Source organism: Populus nigra, chromosome 12 (assembly GCF_951802175.1).
Source record: "Populus nigra chromosome 12, ddPopNigr1.1, whole genome shotgun sequence".
Classification (NCBI taxonomy): Eukaryota; Viridiplantae; Streptophyta; class Magnoliopsida; order Malpighiales; family Salicaceae; genus Populus; species Populus nigra.
This window is the reverse complement of record NC_084863.1, coordinates 3,575,982-3,600,279: the sequence shown is the minus strand read 5'-3', so window position 1 is coordinate 3,600,279 and position 24,298 is coordinate 3,575,982. Positions and strand designations below refer to the sequence as shown.

At 33.8% G+C, this 24,298-nt stretch overlaps 4 protein-coding genes across 7 annotated transcripts; all 4 read left to right on the top strand.

Annotated features, from left to right (window-relative positions):
• The first annotated feature begins 93 nt into the window (after positions 1–93).
• On the top strand, positions 94–5,255 carry LOC133669933 (protein PHR1-LIKE 1-like). 3 transcript variants are annotated; one of them, XM_062090264.1, is made up of 8 exons: positions 94–429; positions 1,828–2,331; positions 2,527–2,719; positions 2,813–2,889; positions 2,981–3,020; positions 3,250–3,298; positions 4,211–4,280; positions 4,504–5,255. In XM_062090264.1, exons 2-8 carry the CDS (start codon positions 1,846–1,848, stop codon positions 4,882–4,884), a joined length of 1,296 nt encoding a protein of 431 aa, XP_061946248.1. In that variant the 5' UTR covers positions 94–429; positions 1,828–1,845; the 3' UTR covers positions 4,885–5,255. The 3 variants fall into 3 exon arrangements, with proteins under 3 accessions (XP_061946248.1, XP_061946250.1, XP_061946249.1); XM_062090266.1 differs by lacking the exon at positions 94–429 and adding an exon at positions 464–912; XM_062090265.1 differs by lacking the exon at positions 94–429 and adding an exon at positions 464–1,719.
• A 3,451-nt stretch (positions 5,256–8,706) lies between these two features.
• LOC133669146 (AAA-ATPase At3g28580-like) lies at positions 8,707–10,629 on the top strand. The gene has a single exon (XM_062089183.1). The coding sequence runs from the start codon at positions 8,913–8,915 to the stop codon at positions 10,437–10,439; it is 1,527 nt and encodes a 508-aa protein (XP_061945167.1). The 5' UTR covers positions 8,707–8,912; the 3' UTR covers positions 10,440–10,629.
• A 2,549-nt stretch (positions 10,630–13,178) lies between these two features.
• LOC133668944 (AAA-ATPase ASD, mitochondrial-like) lies at positions 13,179–14,888 on the top strand. Its single transcript, XM_062088955.1, has one exon. It carries the CDS (start codon positions 13,252–13,254, stop codon positions 14,743–14,745), a length of 1,494 nt encoding a protein of 497 aa, XP_061944939.1. The 5' UTR covers positions 13,179–13,251; the 3' UTR covers positions 14,746–14,888.
• A 4,002-nt stretch (positions 14,889–18,890) lies between these two features.
• On the top strand, positions 18,891–23,821 carry LOC133670106 (peroxisome biogenesis protein 12-like). Of its 2 annotated transcripts, XM_062090566.1 has the most exons (10): positions 18,891–19,110; positions 19,424–19,529; positions 20,333–20,481; positions 20,695–20,944; positions 21,580–21,689; positions 21,866–21,940; positions 22,085–22,171; positions 22,784–22,870; positions 23,152–23,289; positions 23,413–23,821. In XM_062090566.1, exons 1-10 carry the CDS (start codon positions 19,003–19,005, stop codon positions 23,482–23,484), a joined length of 1,182 nt encoding a protein of 393 aa, XP_061946550.1. In that variant the 5' UTR covers positions 18,891–19,002; the 3' UTR covers positions 23,485–23,821. The 2 variants fall into 2 exon arrangements, with proteins under 2 accessions (XP_061946550.1, XP_061946551.1); XM_062090567.1 differs by lacking the exon at positions 19,424–19,529 and having other exon boundaries at positions 18,944–19,110.
• Positions 23,822–24,298: the final 477 nt, after the last annotated feature.

Genomic DNA, 24,298 nt, shown 5'->3' with positions numbered 1-24,298 from the left:
CAAAAAAATTAAAAAATTCTCAAGAACTCTTTGAAAGGAGAAACAGAGTAGACTTGGCGAATTGAGGGGTACCAAAGGAAACAAGAGTTGGCCCCAACATCTTTTTTTTATAGCAGCCAAGAAATTCGTACACACCATCACCCATTTTTTTCTCTTTGCCTTCTCCAATACCGACCGTACAAACCACCCATCAATCAACTTCACAAGAAAACAACGGTTGGGAAGTAATGAGACAAAACTTGAAGACATGCCTTTGTATTTGCTGGACAAACTAATTACGTTTTCTCTTCTCTGATCGTAAGAGATCAGAGTTTGTTGAAATTTAGAAGACAAAAGTTTGTGTCTTTTTTCAATATTCTTCTTCTTCCAAGCCATTGGGTTCTTATCCAATTGTACCAAGCTTCAATCGTTATCTTCTCTCAATTATAGGTGAGATTCTTATCAACCCATTTGAGTTCAAGAGTTTTGAACTTCATGTGACATCACCTTCATCTTTTTTTTTTTTTACTATATTGTTTGTTTTTGCTAGTGACAATTGATACCCACCTTTTGTTTTTGTTTTTGTTTCCTTTAGTGATTTTGAGTGTGTTTTTTTTTATGAGGTTTTGATTGATTTTAAGTTGGGTTGTTAAGCTTCTTTTTTTATGAGGTCTTGGTTGATTGTGAGTTGGGCTGTTAAGCTTCTTCTTTTTTTGTGTTGTGGGGTTACTTTGAATGTCTTGGTAATGGTGTTTTTATGTTGCTAACAATTTTTCTGTGTGTTTTGGTTCATCTTTGGTGGTAATTCAATTGGATTCAGGTGGTTGGTATTGGCGTTTTTCTTTTTATGGTGGAAGTATGGTTTTGATGTGTTGAACCTGATGATTATCTCTACCAAAGGGCTATTAAGCTTCTTCTTTTTTTTGGTTGATTGTGAGTTGGGCTGTTAAGCTTCTTCTTTTTTTTTGTGTTGTGGGGTTACTTTGAATGTTTTGGTAATGGTGTTTTTATGTTGCTAACAATTTTTCTGTGTGTTTTGGTTCATCTTTAGTGGTAATTCAATTGGATTCAGGTGGTTGGTATTGGCGTTTTTCTTTTTATGGTGGAAGTATGGTTTTGATGTGTTGAACCTGATGATTATCTCTACCAAAGGATGGAGTTTTCATGGTTTAAGATACAGTGGTAGTTTACTACAGAAAACAGCTTCTAGGGTGTCTGTACGGATGCTATTAGGTTTTGATATAAATCTAAGTGTTCGAATTGGATTGTGTAGGGTGTTTGATTTACAGGACGGTTTCTATGTTTTTTTTGCTCTTTTTTTCCTAGTTTTCGCAGATAATTTCTTTCTCAAGCGTTTACGCAATGTAAGATTATCTTCTGAAAAGAATTTCCCTTCTTAAGTCCTTATGCTATTTCATATGGCTTGCAACACCTGTTGAATTAAATTGATGAGATCCTGAGACTGGCTGTTTCCATTCCAACCTCATCTCACTGAACTAACTTCCTTCTTGATGTCCTTCAGTAATGGAAGGTGGGCTTTATAATTTTTGAAATGTTGTGGGCCAAAAGCTTCTGTGACCAGAATTAATTTCACCATTTTGGATTTAATGTGCCAGAATCCAATTTCACTGCTAGCTTGTCTTCTATTGTTTCCATAATGGGAAACGTTTAAATTTGTAACTAGTGTTTGTGTTACTGGCACTGGTTTCATTCACTTCCTTTGTTCATCAGTGTTTAGTTGTAAGTCAGCTGAGTAACTTCAGGGTTTCTGAGGCTATGTCCTCATCTTTTCCAGTTCTTCCTACTGCCGTTGAAGAAAAGCATCCCAACTTGCTTTGTTCTTTTCAGGTTTCTTTGGAAAGGGAAATGATGAGAAATTCTGCATCTCAGAAGGCATCGTCATTGAGTCCCGGTAACAGGAGTGTTGGGCCATTGTTTTCATCATCTTCTAGATTTTCCAATGATATGCATGTCTCTTCAGTTTCACCACAAGGAAGGCAGTCTCATAATTCTCCATTCATTTCTCAGTCACTAAGGGACAGAGGAAATTTTACACCAACCCATGATTCTCATTCAGAAGTGCAATCCGCAGAATTCATTGCTTACTCTGATGAAAATAAGGATCTCTCCTGGCCTGTTGATCCACTTCAGGACTTGCTTGATTTTGCTGAAAATGTCCATGTCCAAAATGGTCAGGTGGAAAGCAGTGCAGGTGTCTTTGCATCCGAGGATCATGCTAAGCGAACAGACTGGCAAAAGTGGGCAGATCAGTTGATCTCTGTTGATGATGAACTGGAACCAAATTGGAGTGAAATTCTGAATGATGTCAACAAGACAGATTCCAGACAGAAGGTTTGTTCCGCTTATAATTATGGTTTTTGTTCCTATGCGGTAATTAACAGCGTACACAGCGTAAAGATGTCTCCTTGGTTTCTAATGTTCATAGTGTAAAATTTCTCCATCTTATGATTATTCTTTCTTTCTTTCTTTCTTTTTTCACATTCTGTTGTTACTTTCATTTCCTTAAAACTTTAAATAATGTACCAGGAGTTGAAGCCATCTCCTAATATCTCAGTGCCACAACCCCCAATTCATCAGCATCAAACTGCTCATAGTGGAGAAGTATGTGCTGTTGCTAATCCACTGTCCGCTGCACCCACAACAAAACCCCGAATGCGCTGGACACCAGAACTTCATGAGGCTTTTGTAGAAGCTGTCAATCAGCTTGGGGGTAGTGAAAGTGAGTGGTCTTACTAGTTATATTGTACCTTTTGTCAGCAAAAATTAAGTGCATCTAGTCATGAATCTTGATCACTTTGATTTTGAATTACAGGAGCTACTCCCAAGGGTGTCTTAAAGCACATGAATGTTGAAGGCTTGACCATCTATCACGTTAAAAGCCACCTGCAGGTATGCAAATCCTCAGCCTTGTATTGTTTCCCCTAAGAATCTAGTTTTATATTTTACTGATTTAGCTTGTATCATCTTTTCTGAATTTCAGAAGTACAGAAGTGCTAGATATAAACCAGAGTCATCTGATGGTAACGCTAACTGACTTCCTTTTCTTTTCTGACATTATCCAAGTTTTGCTAAACTCTCATACGTACTTTATCCAAAATCTTTTGTAGTTGTATGTGTCTTTGTTACCTTCTATTTGTTATTTTTAGATTATGGAAAGGCATGGAAAAACATGTACTGTTGTTATTTTTATTTTTTTCCCCTTTTCTATGTGGTTTACAAAACATAACCGTGCTTTTTCATGAACTTCAGAGAAAAAAACGAGTCCCATTGAAGAAATGAAATCTCTTGACTTGAAGACGTAAGTTATTCTCTACCACGAATTCAATTTGACATCAACCTTTCTTCATATTGAATGATTTGTAGTTATCAAACTTATCCAATACTAACCTTATTTTAATTTTTAATCATAGTAGTTCATCTATACGACTGCTCTGTGGTTTACTTCTGTAGATTTTTAATGATGTGATGGTTAGAAGCCCTTTTAACTTTTAAGTTCTGACTTTGGTTTCTAATATTTCTCCTTCAGCTGTGGCTGGTGGAATCTCCACATGCATTTATGATAAGACAATGTACAATGACTAGGTTTTCTCCAAAAGGAGAGCAGAATAAATAGTGTGGTTATGACCAATGTACAGAGAAGGCCTACATTTATTTATTTTTGGTGCTCAAGTTCCCCATATCAAAATATTTATGACTTAACAATGCAAAACAAACCAAAGGACGTGCCCAACACCCTTTCTCCTCTCAAAACTGTCTTGGAGGAGGGGAAGATATAAATTGGCAGAGGTGAAGAAGGAGTTGGGTGGAAAGGAAATTCACATTTTTTGTCTGGAACATTAGAGATAAAAGCTTTTTCCTTAGTTCTCGTTTTACTGAGAACTCCTATATCCTTTGCTGTCTGTGTAGTTGTGAAGGTTTAAACTAGAAAGTAATAAAAACTACCATTTGAACTCTTTCCCTCTGATCTGTCAACCTTTCAAGTCGATTGGGTTTTGTGAACCCTTGAAGAAGGAAGGTGATATTCTTCTCCTTAAGATGCATTAGTATCTAATCAGAGAATATGCATGCGTCATTTTTCCTTCACTCATATGTGAACTGGAGTGGGTTTTATTATTATTATTATTATTATTATTATTATTATTATTATTATTATTAATAATAACAATGGACTATTAAGCTGAATTTAGGCTGATCTATGCTTCAAAAACAGGAGTATGGGGATCACAGAAGCATTGCGATTGCAAATGGAAGTGCAGAAGCGACTCCACGAACAACTTGAGGTATGCTATTGATATTTGAGCTTCAGTGTATGTGGTTTAGAATTTAGATGGCAATTTCTTTTACCTTTTTGACGGAACTGTTTAGATGTAATGCTAACCAGTAGTTAAGTTGGTAACCTGTAATATTACATTGATGGAGTGGAAATACAACATATGTGTGCATGGTTTTTGTAACTACAGTTCTGCGGTATGTTCTGATAATTATGTTTTATCCTCTTAACAGATCCAGAGAAATTTACAATTGAGGATCGAGGAGCAGGGGAGGTATCTTCAAGAGATGTTTGAGAAACAAAGAAAGATTGAGGATGACAAGTCCAAGGCTCCTTCCTCCTCCCAAGACGACCCTTCCCTTCTACAAGCAAAGTTAGAGCAGTCATCTGCAAATAACAAATTAGAAGCCTCAGAGTTGGACCTTGTCAAAACTAGTAATGAGAGTGCTTTACTAGAAGAAAGTTCCCAGAGTATAAGCAGAAAGCAAAAGGCACCAGAGGAAAGAAACGATCAGGTCCTTGATCAAATTGATGAGGAATCCAGTCCAGCACCAATAAAACGACCAAGAAGAGATGAAACAGCTGAATTGTCTACCGGGGCTGCATCCAATTGAACATGTTTATAACAATAGACAGCTTGCTGCTCCTGGAGATGATGTGGTAAACCCTGAATAAAAGTTTCGTGTCCCATAAGATGAGTCGCAATCACTGAGGACCAGGAAATTTTGGAACTTAAAACATTTATGTTAACTCTGCTCATCTAGCCAAGAATCAAATGCTCCACAATGATTTCTCAACTTGTGACATTTTTCAGTTTAGGGGGGATTTACTGTATATGCTCGTGCTATGGACTTTTATTTTTATGCTCATGCAATTGTAATTATCGAAAGAATTTGTAGCTTACAATCGAACAGTAATTCATGTAAACGGTGACCTTGTTGGTGCATCAATTCAATAGAAGCTCTTGATGGAGTTGGTTATGGAACTGCTAAGTTACTGTGAGAAGTTTTTCAACCTACCAGGATCATAAAATGAAGAAGATGATAATTGTAGACATCATCTGATAGCAGGACAAGGGAGCCAGAAATTGATAGCTGAGCACTACTAACATTGAAAGAACTCAACAAATATGGGGAGATAAAGCAAAAAATGAGCTTCTGATTAGTTGAAAGATCGCATTGGTTGGAGCAGCCCTTCTGTTATGGTGAACAGACACTCTTTGCAATGGCGGAATGACATCACTGGAAGAGGAGGATCAGAGGGTGATCAGCCAAGTCAACAAGAGTTGATGACTTATTGCAATCCATTGACTGATACTGGCCAATGATAGCCATTTTTATTTTTTTTATTCCTTTCTTTTTCTTTTGGTAACAGCCAAGTTGTCTCTTCGGAGACATCAAAATTGCAATGATACAAAAAGATATAAATACCAAATTAAATTAAAAATTATATGAATTGAAGAATTAAATAAAATGTTAGTATTAATTAAATGTTTTTTTAAAAATGTTAATTTATCTACAAAATGACTTCGATCATATGTTGTTTGGCTTGTGGACCCACCATTCCAGGTTCTTGCCACATGTACCCGGTGTTATCAATGGAGCTCAAGTTGTTGTTTTTTTTTAAGGTTTAATAATTTTAAAAGGAATAATATAAAATATATCATTAAATATTTTTAGTATTATTAATTTTACACCCGCAATAATTTTTATATCAATTTTACAACTAATTTATTTTGATTTCTCTTTGTTAGAATACTTAAGAGAACAATGTTAATTTATCTATAAAATGACTTTTTTTAAGGTATAATTGGAATAAAAATATGGACAAAAAACCTTGAGAATTGATGAAAGTTTTTAATTAAGATTTAATAAGAATTTAAAGATAAAACTAGTATAAAAATTATTTAGTGATAATATTTGAGTCTGTATGTTTTTAGATGGCTTTTCTATTATACATAGCTCAGATTTATTTTTTCACGAACTTTAAATGTAAAAAAAAAAAACACCTAATATGAACTCATCTTATTAAATGAAGTCATTTGGCTCAATCATTGTTCATTTTGGTAGTCTAAATCAGTGTCAACGATACTTTTCTTTCTTTATTACAGAAATCGAGCAATTTTTCTCTCTCTCCTCTCTTAATTAGGAACTAAAACATAACAAAAATAAATTTGTGTATCAAAATTAAACTGAAAATATTAAAGTACTGAAATTATACAAGTTCCGTGATTTTTAAAGTTAAAGGATCAAAACGTATTTTTCATAAAACTTATGGCACGTCATTAATATTTGATTTTCTTTTCATTACAGGAATGATTTTTTTTTATTTTTAAAATTTGAAGATCAAAATGTATTTTTGACGAAAATTTTCTGGACAGCTCATCCATGTCGACGTGTGTTTAGATAAGCAATGACAGAGCTTTACACAGTGAAAACCAAACACCTGTTGGATTTATACTTAATAATTGTTTGAAGTCGCTAAATGATGAAAATGGAAGACGAAGAGGACACCATACATGCATGTGCGCAGACAGCTGGCTGCCTCTTTAAAATTAATATATATAAAAGAAATAGAGCACGTCTCGGTGCTCTTCCTATTCCAACAACTCCAAGAAAAAAATATACATATAAAAGTATTTCAGACAAGAATCATGGATGGTCCCAGAGACAGCCCCTGCCTTTTTCCATGGCAGCAACCGGCGAGGAAATACACTGGAGGCGTGACGCTGTGCTATGTCGCATGGTAGGCTGATTTTTTCAAAAAATATAAAGTATAAAAAACATTTTGTAACTTAGGTAAGATATAATGGCCGGAATATGATAATAATAATAATTTTAAAAAAAAACAATGGACCGAATTAAAAAATAGAAAGCTTTCATGATGTCAACTCAGGAATAACTCTTTCGAAGATAAAAAAAATTACGAAACTTAATTTTCGACGAATCTAATGTTGAAAGATAAAATTAAAAAAAATTAGTATAAAAACTTCTAAAAAAAACCAATGTCAATCCAAGTTAACATTTTAAACTCGTGACTAAGGTCATGAGACCGGGATCATTCCATCAAAAAAAATCATGAAACTCAATTCTTAATCAATTCAATGTTAAAGGATGAAATTGAACTAAAAATTTAATTCTAAAGGACCTAAAAGAAAATGAATATAAATCAAAAGAATGAGAACCAAATTTGAACAAAAATAAAATAACAAGATAACTTTTTTATGGCAAAGCAGCGCGAGTCCTAATGAGAGGAGAGAGAAAAGAGAGAGGAGAAGAAAAAAAAAGAAAAATGAGTCGTCACGCGCCACCAACAATAACATGCGTTGCACCATCAACAATAACAGCGCTAGTCTCCACACGTTAGCCCCTGCAACACATACGCTGGCCACTTTGCATTGCATGTTTACTTAACCCACTATATTTGTTTTACATTCAATTTTGATCCTTGACTACTTAATTATCTTATTTGAATATAAATTTAATTTATTTCCAAACCGAACATCAACCGAGGGTTAAATTGTTTCCTCAACATTGTGAGGACCCCATCTCCAAACAACCAAATCAAACTATCAAGTCAAATCTAAAATAAAATCAATGTAAAAAAACCAAAATAAAAGAAAAAAATTGAGTTACTGGAAAAAAAAAATCCTGACTGAACGATGTAAATCAATCCATAACGTTAGCAAACATAAGGAATTAAATATTTTTAAAATCTTCAATTTTGGTCCTTGAATCTCTAATTCTTTTAAATTAATGAAATTTGATTTGATTTGATTTGTCAAACCGAGCAAAGTAACATTCCCTAGACACCACGAGGTCCTGATATAATAAAATAAAAATAAATCATAAAGACTAACCTCATATCAATGTAATGTTAAAAGATTAAATAAAAAAAATTAAGTAACTAAAATGAAAAAAAAAAAACTCAGGAACAAAATCTTTTTCTCATTCTACAAATCCATAATGAAAACTCTCTCATGTCACAACAAATAATTGACACCTTTTAATTTCTTAATTTTTATAAAGACGACCAAGACTTCATAGACAAAACAATATTATAAGAAGACATATATACATCGCATCTGATGATACCATGTGAGAAATCAAGATTGCCTCTCATGTAAATCTGAAGGGTATAGTTTAATTGATTAGGTTCTAAGTTTGCTTTTTAAAAATTATCAGTTTGACTCTCACAAACCTCAAGGTCATTAGAAGCTTAGATGGTCGTTAACTTAAAAATTCATGAAATTAGTCATAGAACTGTCTCATACATTCAAATTAATAAATAAATAAAAGATTCTCTATCATGTGGCAGAACTCAATATGAAATTAGTTATGAAAGAAATTCTAAATTCTTATTAGGATTATTCATCTTAAATTATATATTGAATTAGATTGTGACGTTACACATATCCAAGGAATATTGAGTGTTCATTAAACAAAAAAAAAAGAAATAAAATATCAAACGCAAACTTTTCTGAAATTCTCTCTCTTGTTCCTTGAGTTTCCATCACACTACTAACTTACTTGGCCAATGAGATCATCTCTGTCCTTGCTTCCTGGGCTATAAAATTGTTGCACAAAACATTCATTCAAGAAAGGGGAAGGAGGGGAACAGATCAAAAAGAAAGAAAGAAAGAATGAAGACAGTAGATATGTTTACTCAGTCAGGATCTGTAATTGCGACTGTTATGTTTATTTGGGCTATGTTCAAGCAATATTGTCCATATCAGTTGCAAAACTATTTCGAGAAACACTCCAAAAGAGTCTTCACTTTTGTTTACCCTTTCATTCAAATTACGTTCAATGAATTCACTGGAGATCGTTTCATGCGTAGTGAAGCTTACTCTGCTATCGAGAACTACCTTGGTTCTAGTTCATCCATGCAGGCTAAGCGGCTCAAGGCTGATGTCGTCAAGAACAGCACCCAGTCCCTTGTTCTTAGCATGGATGATTTTGAAGAGGTTACTGATGAGTTCCAAGGAGTCAAACTGCGGTGGGCTTCCGGGAAACATATTGCCAAGACACCATCATTTTCTTTCTATCCAGCAACGGATGAGAGAATGTACTACACGCTCACTTTCCATAAAAGACACCGGAATCTCATACTCGGGACTTACTTGAGTCATGTCTTGAAAGAGGGTGATGCAATCAAGGTGAAAAACCGGCAAAGGAAGCTTTACACCAACAGTGGATCATACTGGAGGCATGTAGTGTTTGAGCATCCGGCTAGTTTTGAGTCGATTGCAATGGAGGCTGATAAGAAGAAGGAAATCATGGATGATCTCATCACATTTAGCCAGGCAGAAGAGTTCTATGCAAGAATTGGAAGGGCTTGGAAGCGGGGTTATCTTCTTTATGGCCCCCCAGGGACTGGTAAATCCACTATGATCGCAGCCATGGCTAATCTTTTGAACTACGATATCTATGATCTCGAATTGACTTCTGTGAAAGATAACACGGAGCTGAGAAAGCTACTGATCGAGACATCGAGCAAATCCATTATTGTGATCGAGGATATTGACTGTTCTCTTGATCTAACCGGTCAAAGGAAGAAGAAAAAGGAAGAACAGGGAAGGGGAGACGAGAAGGATCCAAAGCTGAAGCTGCCAAAGGAAGAAACAGACAGCAAACAGAGTCAGGTCACTCTTTCTGGGCTTTTGAATTTTATTGATGGACTCTGGTCAGCTTGTAAAGGAGAAAGACTGGTTGTTTTCACAACTAATTTCTTGGAGAAACTCGATCCAGCTCTCATCAGGAAAGGAAGGATGGACAAGCACATAGAATTGTCCTATTGTAGCTTTGAAGCATTCAAGGTTTTGGCTAAGAATTACCTTCGGCTTGAGACACACCACTTGTATTCCAAGATCCAAGAGTTGCTGGGAGAGACCAAAATGACTCCCGCTGAAGTGGCGGAGCATTTAATGCCAAAGACTCTTCCTGGAGACAACAAGGTTTGCTTGGAGGGACTAATAGCAGGGCTTGAGAAGGCAAAAGAGGACGCCAGATTGAAAGCTGAAGAAGAAGCAACAGAAAAGGATTCATCACCTGAAGAAAAAGCAAAAGAAAAGGGCTCATCACCTGAAGAAAATGCAAAAGAGCGAGGAAAAGAGAATGGTTTCTGTGATAATGGAAATACAGAAACGAATTGTAAGGAAAAAGAGTAGGGCTTCAGCCACTAAAGATCAACACTGCAGCATTTCAGATTGAAGAAGTTTGGTCTCTTGAGACAGAATTATCACACTTGTATTAGTTCAATGACAGCAATGCCATGTAATTTGCAGTATTTATGAGGGGATTAACAGTCTTAGAGATGTTTTAGATTTCTTCTTAATAATTAAACTCGATTAGATGAAACAGGTGACAATTTGCAATGTCCTATCTTATGATGCAAGTACATAGATAATATATTTATGATAAATTAATGTGATCTATGGATTAATCCATTAACTAGAAAGTTGATTCATTAACTTTATAACTCCAGCTTTTTAATCAGAAATAACTAGTGGCTGATTTAGTTTTTCAAATGAGAGGATAAATTAATAATAAATATTTGATATTATATAGACATGTCTTACATGAGAAATTGATTTGAAATACATGTATTAACTTATATCAAGCTAAATTAATTTAAAAATATTTTTAAAATAAAAAACTTACATTATAATTGTTCTCTTCAAGTTTTTATATTTTAAAATCTTTTTATAATGACTTCATTATTAATCACATCAAAGATATTTTTCTCAGCATATACAATCAAACTATCATCTATCCGTTTATTTCTCATCTTATTCTGCAATTTACTCTTAATAATACGCATATAAAAAAAAAACTCTTTTCATTTTAGTAGTTGCAACTAATAGAAATAATGGTAATTTGAAAAGTATATATGCCAAGCATATATACTAATTTGAAAAAATCTCTCTAAACTGTCATTCTTTATCTTTATTATTTTTTCAGCAAGACTAGCAATACATTTAATACCAAAGAAATCATCATCATTGTATAAATCAATAATATACATATCAAATTGGTAACCGAGTACCATAAGGTTCATTATAGAGAATTCATCGGGATAAAAATGAGCAAGGTGAATAAATTTATCTTTGTTGAAAGTAGAGAAAGAGTTACTTGGGTTTAAACATAAATAACTTCATACTCATCTCAGTGAAATGATTATCATAATCATAGTTTTTAAACCCGACTCGGTAGTCGACCCGGTCTAATGATCGGGTCACAAGTTAGATGAGTTGATCTAGGTCAACAAAAAAAAAAATTCAAACACAACTATTATTTTCTCTCAAAGCAGCAACCTTAGTCTCCATAAACTCAAGATTAACCCAAAAACACAATTAAACTTTGATTCAAACATTCACAATTGATGGATAAATTTTTCAAACAACAGATCTGAAATCTCTTTTTTTCCTCGCTCTCAAAGCTAAATCAACTCGTTTCCTATTTCATCGATCGAGATCCTGATTTATTCTCTATTCTCTTATCCCTCTTGAGACTGGAAATCTCCCCTCAAAAACCAAGTGTCAAGGGAAGGAAAACTTGGAAACATCCACTGACAGAATCTAACATAACACATCCATTTTGTTTGACCAATATCATTCCCATCTATACCTTCTTTCTAATTTAGCAGCCCCCATTTTCTAGAGAGCTTACCCTTTGTTTCTACTCTTTCTCTCATCTAAGAAAGACTAAGAATCTAAATAAGAAAAGAAAAAGATTTTCTTTTCCTGGTAGATCTCAGACCAATAAGGATAGTGGAACAAACAACCCCCTTTAGCAACTCGAACGAAAGAAAGAACAGAAAGATGAGAGAAGTGATTAGGTTTTTTGTGATTCTATCTTTATATTACAAATAGGTTGATATTTGATAGTAAAAAACTAAAACGGTAACATTATATATATATATATATATATATATATATATATATATATATATATATATAAAAAAAAATCAGCCGGGTCTCAGCTGGGTTACCCAGGTCGACCGGGTCTGGGGTTGACCCGCCAGGTCGATTGGGTTTTGCTAAGCCAATTCCCTGACCGGTTTTTTATCAACCCAGCCTGCTTCCAGTCCCGGGTCAACCGAGTCTTGGGTCGACCCGTCGGGCCGGGTCAAGTTTTAAAATTATGATCTTAACTCATTAAATTGTATGTCAATGATATTATTAAACAATTAATACAACTAAAAAATAATTTACTATTAAACAAAAAATCAATTGAGTTACATGAATTTGATTTGAGTATCAAACAATCCCAATTATATTTAATTAAGTAACAAACACTCATATATATATATATATATATAGTAAATTATATATCAAAATTATATATCAAACATGTGCCAAGCAAAAAGTTATTTTCATGTGGTGAGATATATTTATTAGATTTTTTAAAATTTTGATATGTAAATTTTTTTTATAAAACAAGTTATTCATATAGCTTTTGTTTAGTAGATTACTTAATCTCTTAGCTAAAAAACGTAAGCCCTACAAATTTGATTTTTATTAGCTATCTATTAAAATTTAGATAGAAGAAGAAGAAAAAAGTAAAATAAATTCAATTAGATTTGTTATTTAGAAAATTAAAGAAAAAAAATACTTGCACTGAAAATTCAAGAACTATAGTAATTCTATAATTTCAAAAGTAGATGTGACATATATCCTGTCGACATAAATAAATCAAGAAAAAAAAAAAAGGGACCAACCTACCTGAACAAAAAACACAAAACAATTGACAAAAAAATATCAAGAAAATAGAAATGTTGAGCAAGTTATGGTATTTATCTGGCCACGCCATTTTTTGTTTTTTTTGCAAGACATAGACTATTATATTAATATTTTAATATAAAAATAAAGATCATCTCTGTCCTTGCTCCCTGGGCTATAAAATTGTTGCGGCAAAACATTCATTCAAGATAAGGGAAGGAGGGGAACAGATAAAAAAAAAAAAAAAAGGAAAGAAAGAATGAAGACAGTAGATATGTTTACTCAGTTAGGATCTGTAATTGCGAGTGTCATGTTTTTTTGGGCTATGTTCAAGCAATATTGTCCATATCAGTTGCAAAACTATTTCGAGAAACACTCCAAAAGCGTCTTCACTTTTGTTTACCCTTTCATTCAAATTACGTTCAATGAATTCACTGGAGATCGTTTCATGCGCAGTGAAGCTTACTCTGCTATCGAGAACTACCTTGGTTCTAGTTCATCTATGCAGGCTAAGCGGCTCAAGGCTGATGTCGTCAAGAACAGCACCCAGTCCCTTGTTCTTAGCATGGATGACTTTGAAGAGGTTACTGACGAGTTCCAAGGAGTCAAACTACGGTGGGCTTCTGGGAAACATATTTCCAAGACACAACCATTTTCTTTCTATCCAGTAACGGATGAGAGAATGTACTACACGCTCACTTTCCATAAAAGACACCGGAATCTCATACTCGGGACTTACTTGAGTCATGTCTTGAAAGAGGGTGATGCAATCAAGGTGAAAAACCGGCAAAGGAAGCTTTACACTAACAGTGGATCATGCTGGAGGCATGTAGTGTTTGAGCATCCGGCTAGTTTTGAGACGATTGCAATGGAGGCTGATAAGAAGAAGGAAATCATGGATGATCTCATCACATTCAGCCAGGCAGAAGAGTTCTATGCAAGAATTGGAAGGGCTTGGAAGCGGGGTTATCTTCTTTATGGCCCCCCAGGGACTGGTAAATCCACTATGATCGCAGCCATGGCTAATCTTTTGAACTACGATATCTATGATCTCGAATTGACTTCCGTGAAAGATAACACTGAGCTGAGAAAACTACTGATCGAGACATCGAGCAGATCCATTATTGTGATCGAGGATATTGACTGTTCTCTTGATCTAACTGGTCAAAGGAAGAAGAAAAAGGAAGAACAGGGAAGGGGAGATGAGAAGGATCCAAAGCTGAAACTGCCAAAGGAAGAAACAGGTGGCAAACAGAGTCAGGTCACTCTCTCTGGGCTTCTGAATTTTATTGATGGACTTTGGTCAGCTTGTAAAGGAGAAAGATTGGTTGTTTTCACAACTAATTTCTTTGAGAAACTCGATCCAGCTCTCATCAGGAAAGGAAGGATGGACAAGCACATAGAATTGTCCTATTGTAGCTTTGAAGCATTCAAGGTTTTGGCTAAGAATTACCTTCGGCTTGAAACACACCACTTGTATTCCAAAATCCAAGAGTTGCTGGGAGAAACCAAAATGACTCCCGCTGAAGTGGCGGAGCATTTAATGCCAAAGACTCTTCCTGGAGACAGCAAGGTTTGCTTGGAGGGACTAATAGCAGGGCTTGAGAAGGCAAAAGAGGACGCCAGATTGAAAGCTGAAGAAGAAGCAAGAGAAAAGGGCTCGTCACCTGAAGAAAATGCAAAAGAGCAAGGAATAGAGAATGGTTTGTGTGATAATGGAAATACAGAATTGAATTTTAAGGAAAAAGAGTAGGGCTTCAGCCATTAAAGATCAACACTGCTGAAGAAGTTCGGTCTCTTGAGACAGAATTATCACACTTGTATTAGTTCAATGACAGCAATGCCATGTAATCTAATTCTTTAATTATATATGACTATAAAACACGATTAAGGACATTTTTCGTCCTGGCTAATAACTAGGAGGAGAAACTTTGAATCATGCTTAGTTAGCTTGCTTCGAACAAACAGCAATGCAAACTGTTCTTGGCATTGAAATAATTAGACAAGAATATTACTACATGTTTAAAACAAATGACCTGCATAAGAACAGATTACAAAGCAATAACCATGCATACTGTTGAGCGAGATCCAGAGAGACTTACCTTAGTTATGGGAAGGCGGCGCAAGAAATATGTCATTTGGCCAAAAAATCTCGTTCTGCAGACCAAACATCTCACCTGCAGAAACTCAAATACCATTGTTACATTGATACTTTTGAATCCATTTGCACCAACTCCACCCAGATCAATCCCAGCAAAAAACAATTAGAAAAGCGACAGGCATCGAACCAGCACCTATCTCAACTCCTCACCAGAGTAGTTATTATCCATTGTAGCATCCAAGCAGTACTTGTAATAATGCATATGGCCAAGCAGTGAAAGACCAAGAAATGTTCGTAGATATTCACAGGAAGAGTTCCGCCCCAAGTGCTAGACTGCGTTCATTCTGATTTTTTGGCTTAACATCGACGAAAAATGCTAGTCTTTTATCCCAGTAATGATGATGATCCCAATAAACATTCTAGCATAATTAAAAATGATTACAGATGCACTAGCTGAAATCTCACCTGCCTTCAATATTTTATCTCAAGGCTAGTTTTTTGGTTTCCTTGTTCTTTTGACTTTCCACTGAAGATCATCTACTTCTGCCAGTTCAGAAAATACAGGTTCTGCATTATACCACTTCTTTTCATGGCTTCCTTATCTCTTTCTGGATCAGAATCACTTACAAAAGGCATCTCAAAATCTACCTTGCCAGATATCTCTCCAATGGCTGATCCCAATTCATTAGTTTTCCGATTGAAGTACCTCTAGTGAAGCATCTCCCCGATAAATAAACATCTTTATAGAATATGTCAAGTAATATACTAATATACAGAAAACAAATTAAAATAAATAACAAAGCCCAGTCTCTAATAACCGCAATAAAAAGAAACTAAATCGAAAAAAAAAGAACAAAAAATAAACAAGTCAGTACACTAATATGCAGTATTCGCGAGGGGATTAACAGTATTAGAGATGTTTTAGATTTCTTCTTAATAATTAAACTCGATTAGATGAAACAGGTGACAATTTGCAATGTCCTATCTTATGATGCAAGTACATAAATAATATATTTATTATAAATTAATGTGATCTATGGATTAATCCATTAACTAGAAAGATGATTCATTAATTAAGTTCCAGCTTCTCTTAACCAGATATAACCAATGGTTAACCAGATATAACCAATGCTGAAGCCAAGATTTTTTAAATAAAAAACAAATTACTAATAAATGCTTGATATTATATAGACATGTGTTAAATAGAGAAATTGATTTAAAACATATGTACTAATTCATATAAAGCAAAATTAATTTAAAAATATTTTTAAAATAAAAAGATTTACATTATAATTGTTTTCTTCAAGTTTTCATATTTTAAAACCACTTTATAATGACTTTATTATCAATCGTATCGAAAATATCTTTCTCAACATATACAACCAAAGTATCATCTATTCGTTTATCTCTCATCCTATTCTACAATTTATTCTTGATAATATGTATAGTGGAAAAAACTCTCTTTATTTTAGTAATTACAGCTGATAGAAGCGACGACAATTTGATAAGTATATGTATTAATTTGAAAAACTCTCTCTAAACTATCATTAATTTTTACCATTTTCTCTACAAGACTAGCAATATTTTTAATACCAGAGAACTCATCATCATTGTATATATCAAAAATATATGAATCAAGTTGGTCACCAATTACCATAAGGTCCACTATAGAGAATTCATGGGGATAAAAATGAGTAAGGTAAATAAGTTTTTATTTGTTGAAAGTAGAGAAAAGATCATCTGTGTTTAAACATGACACACAAAGAAGTAACTTTGTACTCATCTCGGTAAAACGATCATCCTAACTCATTAAGTTACATTTCAATGATATTATTAAAATTAACACAATAAATATTAATATGTTGTTAAACAAAAGTTAGTTGAATTACACAATAATCATTAAGACATTACATGAATTTGATTTGACTATCAAACAATCTCAATTATATTTAATTCTAAAACAACAAACAGTGTGTGTATTACTATATCAACCTTGTATATTTATCTAAGTACAATTTATTTTATTTAATGATAATAAGGTAAATCTTAAATCAAAATTATATATCGAACATATGCTAAGCATGAAGTTGTTTTCATCTAATGTGATGAAATATATTGTATGAAAGGTTTTTTCATATAAAAAAATTATGATAATTAATATTTTACTCTAATATTTTTACACCAGATTTCCTATTCAGTAGTATTATTTTAAAAAAAATTAGTAGTGGTGTAAATTAAAACATGTAACTAATATTTTTTAGATCATTAATTACGTTTTTGAGATTATATTTTCAAATTAGTAGCTTTCTTTTATAAATAATTGGTGGCAATAATATACAAAAAGTAGAGATTAATTAAATTTTTTTAGATCCAAGTTATTGAGTTCTATTTATAATTATAAACTTGACAATTATTTTTTCAGTTCCTAATTAATAAATAATAAAATAACAAATGATTAAGTAATCTTAGAATTGCTAATAGAACATATTAAAACACAATATATCTACATCTCAAAAATAATAAGTCATCTATATAATTTTTATTTTGCACACTACTTAGTCTCCCAGCTAAAAAACATAAGCCCTAAAAATTTAATTTTTTTTAGCTATCTATTAAAACTCATATCCAAAATTCTTAAACTTTCTTGAAAAAGAAGAAGAAAAGGTGAAATAATCCCAACTAAATTTGTTATTTAAAGAATTGAAAAAGAAATTGACACTAAAAATCTAAAAATTCAAGAATCATAGTAATTCTGAAATTCTAGAAATTAAATATGACATATATTCAGTTAATACAAATAAATCAAGAAAAAAGAAGAAGAAGAAACCAACCTACTTGAAAGAAATTTACAAGAAAAATATAACAAGAAGATAGAAACCATTGAGATAAAAACCACAAGATATAAACTCACAAGTTGTGGTTTTTATCTATTCATGTCAACTTCTATTTTATTACAAGATATAGTTTGTTATATTAATATTTTAATATGTATATAAAAAATAATTTAAAAAGGCAATTTCCCCTTCTGGCTCCGTTCATGGATACCATCATAGTTTTAAAACTCGGCACGGTGAGTCAACTGGGATCCGGTCGATCCGGGGCTGGAACCAGACCTGGTTGAAAAAAAATAGGGGAAAGAAAAACCCTGTGTGACCCGGTGACCCTGTTGACCCGATAAAAAACGACGTCGTTTTGATTTAAAAAAAAACAATTGACTGGGATGACCCAGTTAAAACTCAGAACCCGAGTTTTGAACCGGATCAGCTACCAGATCGGATATAAAAACTATGAATACAACAACCATATTTTTGTCTGCAGCTTAGGTCCAAGAGAAACATAAAGCTCTTCAAGAATTATATCGAGATAAAGATTATTTTTAACTTTTAAGAATTATGTACTTATTTTTTCTATCTTAAAAAGAATAATCAAACAGAATCCAAATGATCATTGGATCATCATTGTTTTTGACTTGCAATAACAAATTTCTTTTGCTTTAGGGAATAAAATTGCTTTATTAATGACAAAAACCATAAAATTCACTTCTTATAAGATTTACTTTTCTTCATAAGAAAAAAAAATGGAGATTTTTTTCATTTTATTTTTATATTTAAAAAAATTACACTTTTGTATTCTATAAATATGACACAAACAAAAACATTATAGTAAACTACATGTAATTCCACTCCCCCCCCCCCCAAAAAAAAAAAAAAAAAACAGTAGTAATGATAAAAGAAATATATCTTTATTTAATTTAATTTTTTATTTTATGATTAAGGGCAAAGGCTAATAAACTGAAGGATAAGGAAGACATGGTGTAATAAAATAAAACCTCAAAAAACCCAAACTGAGAAACCGGAAACAGAAACCAAATCAAAGAAATCGAAAAGGAGGAGGAGGAAGAAGAAGAAGATGTTATTTCAAGTAGGAGGACAAGGGACACGTCCCACCTTCTTCGAGATGGCTGCTGCCCAACAACTCCCCGCCAGTCTCCGTGCTGCCCTTACCTACTCCATTGGTGTAAGCTACTTACACCTCTCATTTTCTATATGATAATTGTTTGCCCACTTCATTTTCCAAGGTTTTAAGGGATGGGAAACTCGTATTTTTGTGAGTTTTTTATTTGGGTTTTTCTTAATGGTCTCGAATTTGGCAAATGAATCAAGCCTGATTTTACTTTTTTGAAGTGTTAATAGGGTTTTTTTTTATCTTTTTTTTTTGTGCTTTGTAAGATGTAATTACTTTAACTTTCTTTGATTGAAGAGATTGGCTTGTGCTTATAATATAATTTGAATATCTGCGTGATTTAATATTGTGGATTGTGGTCTCGAAGGTAATGGCATTAAGAAGACCGTTTCTGCATAAGGTGTTGGACTGTGAAGATGAATTCTTTTCGTTGCTTATGTTGGTCCTTGAGACTCATAGCTTGCGTACTACAGGTTTAATTCTTTTTTTTATGAATAGGTTTAATTCCTTCTGCCTATGCCCTTACTGTTCTTTCATAATTCCATTTGCTTTTTTTATTAAAAAAAAAAAAAACTCAAGTGCATTCTAGCTTTAACTTTGCCTTTTTTATTTCTTAATGTTGTTGCCATTGTTACCGAGTGGGTGAGGGAGTGATCGAATATGTAGTCTCATATATCTTATTTGATTGGAAATTCTAGCCTTCTGGTTTATATGCTCATGTTTTGTGTACTTCAAAATTTTCTTTTTTATTCTATTCAGTTGTTTGTCATACATTGAATGTTGAACCTCTGCACCTCATGGATTATGATTTGGAGTTACAAATAACTTGCCTTTCGTGTCCCCGTGTATCGAGAACTAAACCCATTTCCTTTTCTTTTTGAAATGTTATGTGCCCTATGATATCAGGTATCGTGCTTAATTCCTTTGTCTGTCCCTCCCTGGATTAGTTGGAGTTAATAACCTCTCTTGGAGATATAGAAAGTAAAGATTAGAGAAACTCAATTTTTTTCAAGAATAGATGATGAGGCTGATCCCCATTTGGTTAAACGGGATCAGGGGTGTTTTCCAGTTCACATTGGATGGTGTGTGTGTGTGTGTGTGGAAGCTTTTAACAAGGCTTTGCTGGGTGCATGGTGGTGATGGATTTATTTAATCTTGTTTTTTTCATTGCTGTGCTGTATCTCTAAATCTGAGTATAATGTTTCTTTAATTTGGACTACTACCGTTATATTTGTTGCATAAGGATCATTCTTTTGTATTTTATATTCCTCTTCAGATGCTTCTTTTGCTGAATCTCTATATGGATTGCGAAGAAGGGCAGTGAAGATAAGAGTAAAGAAGGAAGATGCACGTCCAAAATCAGGGGATGGAATTCAGCACTCTGGTTTAGAAAAGCACCAAAGAATTCTTTCAGTTGTATTTTTGGTACCATCCTCTGCTTCCTTTAGTTGATAAATTTTTCTTCCCTGAAGTAGTTTTCCTAATTAGATTGTAAAGTGTAGGGAAAACCAAGTTTATAAACAATGGTTCACAAACTGCTACCTAGTTTCACTCTATTTTTGGCATCATACTAAGTTACAATGCTTTCAACCCATTGTGATGAAGGTTAATGACTTGTGAATTTATGTGTCTGATTAGGTTGTGTTGCCTTATTTTAAGTCAAAATTGCATTCATTATATAACAAAGAAAGGGAAGCCAGGCTTCAAGCAAGTTTGTGGGGAAATGGCGATGAAGCAGTTGAAGATGCTGAATATTTTAGTGGAGGGGATGCTTCTCTTGTTTTTGGAGAAACATTGGATGCAGAAGCAACTATTAGAGCACGTTTGACAAAGAAAATTCAGAAAATTGTATTTAGTTGCTACCCATGGCTGCATGCTAGTAGTGAAGGTAATGTTTTTGTTCCTTCTTGATTTGGATAACACTGATTAATTTAGTCTTTTAAGTCAGATGTTAGAGCATGCAATTTAGGAAAGTGGGGATGAGTTAATTCGACATGATGATGTAAAGGTTACATGTCTGTTTCATTCTTCTTGGAACATAAGCATCAATCATGAATTTGTTGTATTCAAGTTTCACCTATTTCATTAACATTAGCTTATTTCCTCATGTTTCATAATTTCATTATGTGTTGATACTAAATAAATTTAGAAGCATGAATGCCATTGTAGCTTTTCATGTTGTGAGGAAATTCTGATGTTAAGCAATCCAATTACGGTGTCTTCTGACAAATTTGTGCCATGTTTCCAGTATTGGGTACTGAAGTCACTCTTTATTTTACTGGTCAATTGGAAGGTTCTTTCCCTTAGCTACTTACTGGACCCTTAGTAAAGCTCTAGACCAACAACGCAGTCTTATCAAATCTAATCTATAGTATGACAGTGCAGGATCCTGTTCATTAATCTAAATTCTGAAATTTCTATAGTCTGCTGCTATGTGCCAAACTGGTTTCTGTCTTTATGCTTGGTTGGAAGTGGTTTATGTTTGTCAAGATGTCCAATCTGACCTAAAGCATTGCAATGCAGGAATGTCATTTGCATATCAGCTCTTATATTTGCTGGATGCTACTGGGTTCTATTCGTTTGGACTACATGCACTTGGGATTCATGTTTGTCGAGCTACTGGGCAAGAGCTGGTACTAGATTTGGCCAGAATAGAGAATTTGCATTTTATTTTTGTTAACAAGTATTTCATTAGACACAAATTCAACCATTCAAATATAGTGCATGCTGCTATTTTATTGTCCTATAAATACCTTGACAAATTATACATATCCTAGTGCTTTGTTCAATTGTTTTGATGTCAAGGCAGATGGACACTTCTTCTAGAATTTCTAAGATAAGAAGCAATGAACGTGATAGACTTCGTGGCCCCCCATGGCTGAAGGTATAATAATTTAAATTATTTAGTTGCTTTGGGGACTTGATGTGGAACTTTTTGCTATTCAGTATTTGTTTGCAGAAATTGACAGCACAGTTGTATAGCTGGTATTCCATTGTAGAATATTGACTCAACACCGTTAATGTGCAGACATTACAAGGTGCATTGCTGAGCTGTGCATATACAATGCTTGACTATGCACAAACTGGCTTAATTGCAGCAGTGTTCATCTTTAAAGTGAGTGTGGTTTTCCTGCTTCAGGAGTTGTCCACTCTCAATTAGTATTGTCTGCAAAAACTATAAATGCCTGTGGATGTTTAATTCTATGTTATTCTTGTTGTTGTTGCTAACTGCAAGCAATGCCCAATTCTCTCCCCTCCATTCCCTGATCAACATTTACCACTTTCAAGGATCCTTTACAGTTGCAGATTTTTGTGATCATTTGCTCAACACTGCTATCTGTTTCAAAAAGTTTTACCTTTATAGCCAAATTTTAACTGGATTCTTTTTACAAAACAAAGCTGAAATGTTTTTGACGTCAGCGTTCTGCCTTATTTAACATATTTCTTCTGAACAATATGAAATTTGACACTCCCTAAAGATCCATTGCACTCGTCTCCAAGTTTTGTTCTTGTTTTCAGCATCCTAAGCTCTTAGAACTAAGCTTACATCGTATTATACCATGTTCATTTTAATGTCAAGATAGTTGGCTTCATACAATAGAACTGATTTATTGACCCTGTTTATGTTGTGTCATGCATTAATTTTCATTTTTCTGTTTACATCCTTCCTCTTTCTTCATGATAAGTATAGACTAGCTTTAACATTTTTTGAATGTGAATGACACAGATGATGGAGTGGTGGTACCAATCTGCTGAGGAGAGAATGTCAGCTCCAACAGTGTACCCTCCACCCCCACCACCTCCACCCCCAAAGGTGAAGAGCTTTTTAATCTTGGATTTCATAATTATTCTCTTGCCAACACACAAACGCACACACTCATGTTAGAGATATGATGTTTTACTGATAGAGAATAAATGGTTGTCTTGCTACTGAGATGAAGTTAATCTTTACTTTTCATGTAACTGTCTTCAATGTTAAATTTGGACAAATTGTCAAATAAATTTCAGCTTTTCATGATCTTGGCAATAGATTCTGTCAGATGTCAAAAACCAAAAGGTTCAAAGCTACATAATGTTCTCTTGATAATTGAACAGGTTGCCAAAGAGGGGATTTCACTGCCACCTGATAGAACAATCTGCCCATTGTGCTCACAGATGCGTGCAAATCCTTCTGTTGTTACGATCTCGGGATTTGTTTTCTGTTATGCTTGCATATTCAAATATGTATCTCAGGTAAGGCATCTAATTTCACTCCATCAATATTCACTCCAAGCTTGGTTTTTCTCGATTCTCCTACCCTACTTGGCCAAAATCTATTTCTTAATCCCAAGATGCCATTTTGTTGCGTTGCCACAGTATAACCGCTGCCCAGTCACATTGATGCCAGCAAACGTTGATCATATAAGGAGGTTGTTCCATGATATGTAGAGACCTAGAGATGCTAAAGGAGATAATCCATGTATTTTTCACGAAAGAATCAATGAACAAGACATAGATCTACAGCCATTACAAGCAGCAAAATAATGTACAATTTGCACTAACTTTGAACCCCGTTCATTTCGACAGCAATCCGTGTGACCTAGTCCTACCAGGACGGCACTCGACCCATCTTATAGATGTCACCCATTTAAATTTGTACACTAACAAGTTTTTTTCCCATTCTTTGTTTCTTTTTTACTCTGGACTTGTATCTCAACAATCTCGTGCTAAACAAGGTTTGATTCTGCATCTATTGATTAATTTACAACCGTGTTGTTGGGCTTCATCCATATAATCTTGACACGGATTTGTATCTCAACAATCTCGTGCTAAACAAGGTTTGATTCTGCATCTATTGATTATTGTACAACCGTGTTGTTGGGCTTCATCCATATAATCTTGACACGGATTTGTATTATGTCCACTGTCCTCCGGAAGCTAAAGCGGCTTTGTTTCTCCAGAAACTGCAACGACTACCTTTTCAGCTGCCTTGGTTTTTCTTTTTTTTTAAAAAGTGAGGATTGGAAATATATGAAAATAATTTTTTTTTATTTTAAAAGTTATTTTTAATATTAATATATTAAAACAATTTAAAAATATTAAAATAAAATTAATTTGAAGTCTACTGCATTGCAGCCCTGACGTTTTTATATTTTAAAAAATTTAAAATAAATTAAAATAAATTTAAAATATAAAAACAATAAATTTCTAAGTGGTCTGGGCTGCAATGCGATAGCTTGACTGTCTCCGTTGTCCAACTATG

Excerpts from the sequence above, each read along its gene's own strand:
- LOC133669933 (XM_062090264.1), top strand. The coding sequence starts at position 1,846 with ATGATGAGAAATTCTGCATCTCAGAAGGCATCGTCATTGAGTCCCGGT. Across the intron at positions 2,890-2,980 it reads ACGTTAAAAGCCACCTGCAG|AAGTACAGAAGTGCTAGATA; the intron begins GTATGCAAATCC and ends TCTGAATTTCAG. Across the intron at positions 3,021-3,249 it reads TAAACCAGAGTCATCTGATG|AGAAAAAAACGAGTCCCATT; the intron begins GTAACGCTAACT and ends CATGAACTTCAG.
- LOC133669146 (XM_062089183.1), top strand. The coding sequence starts at position 8,913 with ATGAAGACAGTAGATATGTTTACTCAGTCAGGATCTGTAATTGCGACT.
- LOC133668944 (XM_062088955.1), top strand. The coding sequence starts at position 13,252 with ATGAAGACAGTAGATATGTTTACTCAGTTAGGATCTGTAATTGCGAGT.
- LOC133670106 (XM_062090566.1), top strand. The coding sequence starts at position 19,003 with ATGTTATTTCAAGTAGGAGGACAAGGGACACGTCCCACCTTCTTCGAG. Across the intron at positions 22,871-23,151 it reads CACCACCTCCACCCCCAAAG|GTTGCCAAAGAGGGGATTTC; the intron begins GTGAAGAGCTTT and ends ATAATTGAACAG. Across the intron at positions 23,290-23,412 it reads TATTCAAATATGTATCTCAG|TATAACCGCTGCCCAGTCAC; the intron begins GTAAGGCATCTA and ends GCGTTGCCACAG.